The 9468-nt window shown below is 59.3% G+C and overlaps 1 protein-coding gene and 1 long non-coding RNA gene across 2 annotated transcripts; both read left to right on the top strand.

Moving 5' to 3' along the window:
• Positions 1 to 4059: 4059 nt before the first annotated feature.
• LOC135292689 (maestro heat-like repeat family member 5) lies at positions 4060 to 7700 on the top strand. The gene is made up of 11 exons (XM_064406794.1): positions 4060 to 4234; positions 4419 to 4567; positions 4809 to 4956; positions 5172 to 5359; positions 5442 to 5579; positions 5858 to 5972; positions 6143 to 6280; positions 6481 to 6657; positions 6785 to 6940; positions 7099 to 7262; positions 7592 to 7700. The coding sequence occupies exons 1-11, from the start codon at positions 4091 to 4093 to the stop codon at positions 7698 to 7700; spliced, it is 1626 nt and encodes a 541-aa protein (XP_064262864.1). The 5' UTR covers positions 4060 to 4090.
• A 76-nt stretch (positions 7701 to 7776) lies between these two features.
• Positions 7777 to 9468, top strand: LOC135292792 (uncharacterized). Its single transcript, XR_010354957.1, has 2 exons — positions 7777 to 7853; positions 8164 to 9468. It is a non-coding gene; the product is annotated as an uncharacterized LOC135292792 (long non-coding RNA).

Below are 9468 nucleotides of genomic sequence, written 5' to 3'. Positions count from 1 at the left end.
TGTCTGGTAAGTAACTTACCATGGCAGTCATGATGTAGATTACAAACAAACAAACAAAACAAAACAAAAAAAAAAAGAAAAAAAAAACTGAGATAATATTATAGATTTTCATAGACCAGAAAACAAATAACCGAAACAAAGAAATGTAAAAAATAGATAGACTGAAACTCTTAAGCTATCAAGAGACCAGAAAATTTTAAAAAGCAAACAACAAACAAATCAATGCTAGTCAAGACTTTTTTATTCTCTGTTCCTCCCTTTTCGAGCCCTTCAAGCCCTGAGCAAATACGAGTGCCCCTCCTTCATAAACCAGTTTGTCAAGCTGACCTTTGACACAAGATCTGCCGAACTTCATCTGCAGGCTCAGAAGATCCAGTGTCCTTTGGCCACTCCCACTTCCCACTGAAGATGGGACCACCTGCAGAGCAGAGGGGACCAGCTGCAGCTCCAAGCCCAGCTCTTGCTGGTCACAGCTGAGCCTGTGGCAAGCTCCAGGAGCTCCTGCCTTCTTGCTCCCTGTTTGCAGCTCCCTCCCTCCAGCCCCCTGGCCCTGCCCATCCACGTTTTTCCCTCCCAGTTCACCCCTTTGCTTGGCCTTCCCTTAATAAACACTTTGGCTTTTTCACTTGACCCGTGGCTCCCTCTGTGGAGCTGAAGCAGCACAAATCCTGAGCCCGGGGACACACAGGGCCCTGCTGCCGTTCTCTTCCACGCCGTCGTCTGTGCATGGGCAGAGAGGAGCAAGAGCAGCTCAGGCTGCAAAGGTCCCTGTCCTGCTGCTCCAGTTGCACAGCACCATGGAGTTGAAGGTCGTGCTGAGCACACTGAAGGGAGCAAGGACCCTGGGTTTTAGAAGAGCCAGCTTGAGTATGCTCTTCTATGGCAAACATCCACCAAGGGCAGAGGAGCTTGCCATGCTGGAAGTTCTCCCCGAGAGCTTGCTGAAAGCACAGCAATGCTCCATGCATACACAGGGACAGGAAGAGGGCAGAACCAGACACCATGATGGCCTAACAGTGAGCTCTGGGTGTGCCTCAAAGCAAATGAAGCAGCAGCAGCAGTGCAGTGGCTGTGACTCAGGGGCGCGAGCGTCCCAGTGGCTGCAGCGCTGTCAGGCAGTGCCTGCAGGCTGGGTGCGCTTCTGGCAGCTCTGCTCTCCCCACAAGTGAGGAATCACAGCCTCTGCCTCAGGCCCAGTCAGAAAGACAACCAAGTGAGACCAGAGGCAGGGGACCCTTCCCAGCTGTCTTGGGCATGGCTGCAAAACAGCGGCTGAGTCTTCCTGTGCCTGGGTTTGGGGTGTGCTGAGCCCAGAGCCGGCCAGCTTGTGCTCTGCTGTGCCAGGAGTGCTCTGGGCAGGCAGGAGAAGTGCTGCGTGCACAGCGGAGCATCCTGCAAGGGGCTGAGCAGAGCCTCCTGCGGGAACAGGGCTCTTCTCCCTGGCTGGGAACAGCCTGGTTTTGCTGCTGTGAGCGCAGGCAGGAGTTCAGGCACGTGCAGAGGCAGCGGCAGCTCGTGTTTGTAGGGACCCGGGGCTGCACGCCCAAAGCGACACGTGGGCGTGGGGAAGGAAGTGACACAGAGCTGGGGGAAGGAAGATGAGCTCGAGCTGGAGTGCCTGTGCTGCAAGGAGCAGAAGGAATTCAGCCTTGCCAGGGTTTCTGATGTGTGTGTTGGTGTTCTCTGGGAAATGCAGACATTTGGGGAAGTGTCTTTGGAGGAGAGGAGCTTGATTCTCAAGGAAACTGCTTCCCCAGGTCCCAGGGTCAGAATCCCACCTGCTCTACCCTGGCTAGATGTTTCTTTTCACCAGATGGAAAGAGGGAAGCTCGAGTCCTGGATAATTTCAACTGAGTTATTGCAAGGTGCAAAAGTGATAGGAAAAGATGGAGGATAAACTGAGGAACGGACGGTGAGTCAGAGGGACAGCAGGATCGGGTAACAACCAGTTAGAAGGACACCAGGGGAGTGCAATGTCCTTGGGGAAAGTTACTGTTTTTAAGCACAGCAGCAAGTAAGAGGGGTTAGGTACAAAATGACCCAACTCGTGGGTCATTGGAAAGTTCGTGGGGAGGGCAAAAGGTGGCGTGATACATGTTGAGGGGGATGGGGAGGGGAAAAGTTTTTACAGGAATAACTAATGAAAGATACAAAGGGTACAGGTGTGAAAGGGAGTACAGCATTTGAATCAGCATTTGAATCATGGGAAAGGAATTAATTTTCCCTAATGTAGACAATGGTGCTTTCCCATGTTATTCCTGAAAATCTGGCTTTCTCACCCCCAATGCCCATGCCCAGGAGCCCCCAGTGAGGTAGGTGCAGCTGTCTCCCTTTGGCTCCCTGCGCTCCTTTCAGTCCTTGAGGCCCCTTGCACTTGGCAGAGGAGCAGGGAAGGGGGAAGGATGTGAAGAGCAGCTTTGACATCTGCCGGGCTTGTGGAGACCAAGCCAAGCACCTGTGGTAGGGTGTGTTCCCCCGCTTTGAGCACAGGTCTGAGACGGATCGTCTCTGTCCACGTGAGAGCCCCAAAGCTTTCATGGAGAGCTGTGAATTCAAAGCCCTTTATGCACACACTAATGCCACGTCCCTGTCTGCTGTGTTTTAACTCTTGGCAAGATGCATTCGCATCTTGCTTGCTGGAAGCTGCTCTGCTCCAGGGCCAGCACTGAGCTGGGCTGTGCGAGCCAGGCACTGTGGAGAGTCCTTCCCTGAGCACTTGGTTGATTTTGGTGTGTCCCGGGCTGCCTTAGACACTTGGGGCAACACATTCCTTCCAATTGGAGGCACTTTGGGTGGGGTGGGGGAGGCCCCAGGGCACATGGCAGCGCGTCCGAGGGCCCTTTGTGACACGCTGCAGCACGGTCACTGTGGAACGGAGTTGGACAGGGTGTGCCAGCAGCCCTTTGTGACACACGCTGACATAGGTGCTGGTGGCGACGCGGGCAGGCCCCAGTGCTCGGTGCACGCGACGGGACAGGACAGGAGAGAGTGGTGCTGTGAGGAGACCCCGCACAGCTGGCTCACCCCTTGCTGACCCGGAGCTCTTCTGAGACGTTACTCCTGTGGCTGGCCCTGCGGCCAGACTGCAGGACTTGGTGACTCAGCGCTTTCCTGAGGCATCTCCCATCCCTGCGGCCGGTGCCCTCGTGGCCTGGCCGTGGGACTTGGTGACCTCCATCCCTCACAAGGAGTCTCCTGTCATTGCGACAGGAGCCCTTGAGACCAGAGTGCAGGACTTGCTGTCCTGTGGCCTTCCTGGCCTTCCTGAGACTTCTCTGTCGCAGGCACCTGGAAGGCGCGACTGCTGCACCCGCTGACTTGGACCTTTGCCGAGGCATCTGTCTCCAACGTGCCCTCGAGGTCAGACAGCGGGATGGCAGGCAGAGTGCTCAGCCTGCTCAGGATGCATCGGGGGAAGAAAAAGAATGGCGCTGCAGCTGCCCCAGCGCAGCAGCCTGCAGAGCCAGAGCAGTTGCAACCACTGCAGGACGGTGAGTGGCAGGGCTGGGCCGCAGGGCTGGTGCCTGCAGCCAACCTGGCCCCATCCCATCCCTGCCCCTCTGGACATGCCCATGGACAGGATGGAAGAGGGGCCAGGGCTGCCCTCTCGGTGGCCGTGCTCTGTCTCTTGGGCATCCCAGGGCTGTCCTTGCCTGGGGATCACAGGGCTCGGCTGTGTTCTCCAGCCTTTCCTGCAGCCCCTCAGCTCTGGCTGCACTTGATCTTTGCCAGATGCAGGAAAGGATGGGACACGAGAACAGGATCCCACCAGCGGACGCTTCCACAGAGCAGCACAGGTACCTGCGGCCATCCCGGCCTGGGCTGGGCCTGCTGGCACTGCTCGGCACAGCCCCGCGCTTGGAGCAGACCCTGGAACGTCCCTCTCTTCCCGCCCTTCCTTCTGCTGCAGGCACTGCGGAGGTTCCTGCGTGTTCGGCGCAGAAAGACCAGTGCCACCGCCACCGAGGGCACGGCCGAGCGCGGCTCCAGGCCCAGCGAGCTGCGGGCACGGCCTGGTGCCAGCGCGGCGTCCTCTGAGCATGCGGCAACCTCGGACAGGGCAACAGCTGCGGGCCGGGCGAAGGCTGTCATGGCTCCGACTGAGGGCACGGCCAGCACAAACAGCTGGAAGCGAAGGACACCAAGGACTCGGGCCATCTCAAAGATGAACAGCACGGCCACTTGGACTGGGATTCCTGCTCCCATTCCGGATATTTTTTCATCTCAGCAGCAGGTAAGCAGCCTGGGGCCAGGGCTGCAGGCCTCCCAGGATCGTGTGGCCCCTTAGGCCACGTCCCCTGGGTCCCCTTAGCCATTGAGGCCAGCACAGTGGGGTGGGAAGGCAAGCACTTCCTGGGGGAAGGTGGGCAAGTTGCTCCCTTAGACAGCACTCCAAGCTATCCCCATGCCTCCTCCAGGTGGCAGCCAGGGTGGGGGACATTCACCAGAGACTCGTGTCCCGTGTCACTGCGGACATGGGGCTGGAAACAGACTTTCTGAGCCTGGCTGAAGAACACCCTGCTAATGTGGTGATGAGCCTCCTGCGCTGTGCCCCATCCTGTGACAGGTACGGGGTACAAGGGCCTCAAGAGCTCGGTGCTCACCGGCCCATAGGACCCCTCACCCTGCACAGCCTGTCCAGAGGGGTCTGCCAGAGAGACAGGCAGAGAGCTCCAGGACCCTCGGGCCCCTCTGTTTCCTGAGCTGCTGCCATGCTCCCCCCTGCCCCTCAGGGCACCGGGGCTCTGTCACCCGGCCCCACGCGGCTGCACAGGACACGGTACTGACGTGCAGTTCTGCTCCCACAGAGCTGCTGTACTGATGTGGAGAAGCATCGGCACGTCAAGACCCGCAGTGCAGAAGGTGCTTCCAGCACTGTTCTCTGTGATAGAGGACAGGCCACTGTACAGTATGTTTTTCTACAGTGGGGATAACGAGGCCGTCTTTGCCCTGGCTGTGAGTTTCTGCAACTGGCCTTTGCTCACCCTCCGGGTTGCCTCTCCATGCTCTCCCTGCCCTGCAGCTCCCTGCCTCAGCTGCTGGGCTGAAAGCTGGGCTACGGGCAGGCTCAGGGCCAGCAGGCTGGGTGCTCGCCCTGCGTTTCCCCTTGGGCCCTGCCACATGCACAGCTGGGCACTGAGCGCTGCTTCGGGCTGCTCTCTCCTTTGCAGGCGACTGTGGTGCTGTGGAAGATTGCCCACATGCCCGAGTGGCACGACGCAGTAGTCCTTCATTCGGCCCAGCTGTTTGTGGCTCTGCTCTTCCAAGTTTTCTCCACCACAGAGCAGATACCAGAAGAGGTTGAGGACTTCTGGAGAGCGTGCCAGGAGGAACACCGCCTTCCCACCAAGCCTAACAGGTGCCAGTCGCCCTGTCCTTCCCATGGCCCTGTGGCCAGGGCCAGTGCTCCCAGTGTGACCTGGCCTTTGCTCGGCACACAGGTTTGCAGTGCAGGCCGTGAAGGCTCTGCTCTGCCAACTGGGCTTTGAGAACAAGCTGGTGGCTCTGGAGTGCAAGCAGGTCTGGGACACCCTGCTCTGTGCCGACACCCAGCATTATGCAGTAGGTCTGCTGGCCAGGTGAGAGCCCCTTCTCCCCGCCACCACCACCAGCATTTGTGCCCTGTGCCCGGAGTGCCCCACACAGTCCCTGTGGTTTTGGGCCAGAGTGCCTTGCCACATAGGGGCACCCAAGCAGACTGGAAAAGGCTGGCAGAGGAGGGTGCCCGGGAGCAGGTGCCTCCCAAAGCACCCACGTCCCCTGGCAGTGCTAGGGACAGATCAGACCTCTGTGAGTCAGTCCTGGGAGAGGTTTTCCTGCCTGGCTTAGGGCTTTGGTGCCTTTTTCCCCCTGCCAGGGAGATGCGCCGTGGCTTGGCCCCCTTGTGTTCCCGCATCGCCTTGCACCTGCTCAGCCTGCTCATCAGGAAGCAGCCACGCTGTCATCTGCCTGCCCTGGCGTTCTTGGTGGAGGTGAGCCTAATGGCCAGCGCTGCCTGGCTGAGCTGCCTCCCAGCTCTCTGGCCTCTGGTAGCTGCAGCCCCTGGGACGCTGCCCGTGCCCGCTGCTGCTGCCTGGGCCCGGCCCTGTGCGGCTCCAGGCTCCTGCTGGCCAGGTCCCCATCACTGCCCTGTGCATTTCAGCTCCTGGAGTGTCTGGACTTGAGCAAACACGGTCACAGTGCCCTGTCGGTCGTATCCAGGCACCTGCCCAGCGAGTGCAGGGACAGGCTGCGCCTGGAGCTCAGAGGCCTCGTGGTGCTCAGCAAGGAGCCCTCGCTGGTGAGAAGGGGGCAGTGGCTGAAGCCACACTGGCAGCGTGGGGCTGGGGAACACAGACCTTTGGGCTCAGCTGGCCTTTGGCACCAGAGGCAGCTGCTCCCAGCTCTCCTGCCTCCCGCTTCAGCTGCCCGAGTGCCCCAAGCAGCTGCTGCTGCTGCAGCTGTCCTCAGCTTCACAGCACAGCCTCGTCTTGCACACAGAGTGGAGGAATACGTGGCCTGTATCAACACCTGCTGGAGCAGCTGGCTGATCCTGATGCAGAGATGGTCGGGATGATCCTCTCCGTGCTTACATATATGCTCCAGGAGAAAGACCTCAAGATACCCAGCATCACCGCCCTGAAGCTGGCTGAACCACTCCTGCCACACTTTGAGAATGTAAGGCTCTGTGCCCCCAGCCAGGAGCACTCGAGGCTGCCTAGAAATTTTGTATCTTGTGCAGTTTTAGGCCTCTGCCCTGCTGGGCCTGGAGTAGTTGGTGCTGAGGTCTTTTTGTTTGTTCCAGGAGAGCAGCCATGTGCAGCTGCTCTCCATTCAGCTCTTCAGCAAGGTGATGGAGCTGGTAGTGGAAGAGGGCAAAAAGCCTTTGACAAGAATTGTGAGCCGCAGCCTGCTCCCTCTCTTCTTCTGCTGGCACAATGAGAACCGGCGTGTGGCCAAGGTGAGGCTTTGTGTGATGCTGCCACATCCCTGGCAAGGGGTTCGGCTGCCTCCAGCCCTGGCAGCTGGCAGGCTGCAGCCTTGCATGGCCTTGGCACAGGGACACAGGTCCTGTGCCCTGGGCTCTGGTTCCACCTCTGGCTGTGTGCTGCTCTCCAGGCCTCTTTGGAAACACTGCTTTGTGCGGCCCGGTTCCTGAGGAGGAGGGACATGGAGGAGCTGCTGAGGAAGGAGCAGCGGATGAAGTTTGCCGAGCACCTGGTAAGGAGAGCCTGGAAGCGCCAGCCGCGGGCTGGAGAAGCCCCCTGGCCCCGGTGCTCAGTGTGCGGGGCTGGCAGCTGTGTCCCTGCCCAACTCTGCCCCCGGGGCCGCCAGCCCGCGCCCCGCACGCCGCTCCCTGCCCTGGGCCGTGCGGGCCGGCTCGGCCGGTGCTGGGCGCAGGGAGCGCCCGGCCGAGGGGCAGAGCCCGCGCCGAGCCTTTGCTCCCCGCAGCTGCTGCAGGACGCGAGCCGAGCGGCCGAGCACCTGCGCTGGGCCCTGCCGCGCCTGCAGAGCCCGCAGCGGCCCCTGCGAGAGGCGGCCGTCAGGATCATCGGTGAGCCACGAGCCCGGCGTCCCTCCCCGCCTCCCGGCCCGGCCGCTGCCCCGGCAGCGGGAGCCGCGCCCGGGCCGCTGCAGCCCCGCCCGCCCTCGGCGCTGCCGCCGCCCTCCCGCAGCCGTGCCCTCCCTCGGGCGGCAGCGTGCGGCAGGGCCCGGGCTGAGCCCTGCCCGGGGAGGAGGGCGTGCGGCCCGGGGGCTGCCAGCGCTCGTGTCGGGCAGCTGTGCCGCCTGGGGCCCCACAGCCTCTGTGTTGCCAGGGGTGGCCGGAGTGCTCCTGATGGGACAGAAGGAGGAGCTCCAGGTCCTCAGTGAGGGTGAGTGAGGGCAGCCGTGTGCCAGCAGGGACCGCCGGGGGCAGCTGCACATCCAGGCCCCGGAGCTACAATCCCTGCCCGGGCTGCCCAGGGCTCTGCTCCCTGTGTGGACCAGGGGCAGCGGGAGCAGAGCCCGGAGAGCTTTCAGAGACACGTGCGGGATGCGAGGCCAGCGCCTTCTGGCCAAAGCCCTTGTCAGCCGCTCACTCCTGGCCATGGCAAAAGCTGGGTGGGAAGGCCCTGGCAGGAGGCTTTGCTTGGATGCCAGCAATCAGGCCTGTGACCGTGGCACTGTTCCTTTCTTTTCCAGCCCTTCAAGCCCTGAGCGAATACGAGTGCCCCTCCTTTATAAAGCAATTTGTCCAGCTGACATTCGACGCAAGATCTGCCGAACTGCGCCTGCAGGATGGGAAGAACCAGTGTCCTTTGGCCACCCCCACTTCCCACTGAAGATGGGACTAACTGCAGAGCAGAGGGGACCAGCTGAAGCTGCAGGCCCAGCAGCTCTTGCTGGTCACAGCCGAGCCTGTGGCAACCTTCAGGAGCTCCTCCCTTCCTGTTGGTAGTTCCCTCCCTCTAGCCCCCAGGCCCTGCCCATCCCCTTTTTTCCCTCCCAGTTCACCCCTTCACTTTGCCTTCCCTTAATAAACACTTTGGCTTTTTCACATGACTCGTGGCTCCCTCTGTGGAGCTGAAGCAGCACAAATCCTGAGCCCAGGGACATGCAGGGCCCTGTTGCCATCCTCTTCCACGCCGTCGTCTGTGCACGGGCAGAGAGGAACAAGGGCAGCTCAAGCTGCAGAGGTCCCTGTCCTGCTGCTCCAGTTGCACAGCACCATGGAGTTGAAGGTCGTGCTGAGCACACTGAAGGGAACAAGGACCCTGGGTTTTAGAAGAGCCAGCTTGAGTATGCTCTTCCATGGCAAACATCCACCGAGGGCAAAGGAGCTTGCGGTGCTTTTCACTACACCCGTCCTGTACTGAAGTGGCTGTTGTGAAAAATACAGCCAGCCCCATGAAACTTACCAGTGTGAAGAAACTGCTGCACAGCAACAGCTGAACTTCAGTGTGTCTGAGCCAGTGCTGCAGGCTGAAATGCTGCCAGCATTATCTCTGCACCCTGGGACACTTCCCGGTTCCTGTGCCTTGACACTGCTTTCCCATGGGGCTGGGGAAGGAGTTTGGCTCTATGAACTGCCTGGTGCTGTGAAACAGGTTCATTTTTGTCAGATGAGGTGATGGTGTGCACGTGTCCACATGTCTCCCTGCCTTAGTGCCCTTTGTGAGCTGCTTACTTCTGCTAGAATTTGTGGAGTGTTTAAAGCTTGCTGCCTTTTATTTCTTTGCTCCTATTCAGAGAAATGAGTTGTTGAAGTCTTTGAAATGTTCCATTTTCATCCTTATGCAAGATAGTGAGGAATGCCTTCTTTTCATCCCTTAGGTAATTCTTTGCTTTATTATTGCATGCAGTGAGATAGGATTAGTGTGGGTTACAAGTAGTAAGAGAATATGGAATAAGAGAACAATAAGCACAAGAGCAAAAGATAAAAATAGTCTCAGGAATTAACCTAGTAGTTTGATATTTCTATGAATATATAAAACACTTGCAACAATG

Source organism: Passer domesticus, unplaced genomic scaffold (genome assembly GCF_036417665.1).
Source record: "Passer domesticus isolate bPasDom1 unplaced genomic scaffold, bPasDom1.hap1 HAP1_SCAFFOLD_44, whole genome shotgun sequence".
In the NCBI taxonomy this organism is placed as follows: Eukaryota; Metazoa; Chordata; class Aves; order Passeriformes; family Passeridae; genus Passer; species Passer domesticus.
This window is presented reverse-complemented; position numbering and strand designations above follow the sequence as displayed.

Excerpts from the sequence above, each read along its gene's own strand:
- LOC135292689 (XM_064406794.1), top strand. The coding sequence starts at position 4,091 with ATGGCTCCGACTGAGGGCACGGCCAGCACAAACAGCTGGAAGCGAAGG. Across the intron at positions 6,281-6,480 it reads TCAGCAAGGAGCCCTCGCTG|AGTGGAGGAATACGTGGCCT; the intron begins GTGAGAAGGGGG and ends TCTTGCACACAG. Across the intron at positions 6,941-7,098 it reads AGAACCGGCGTGTGGCCAAG|GCCTCTTTGGAAACACTGCT; the intron begins GTGAGGCTTTGT and ends GCTGCTCTCCAG.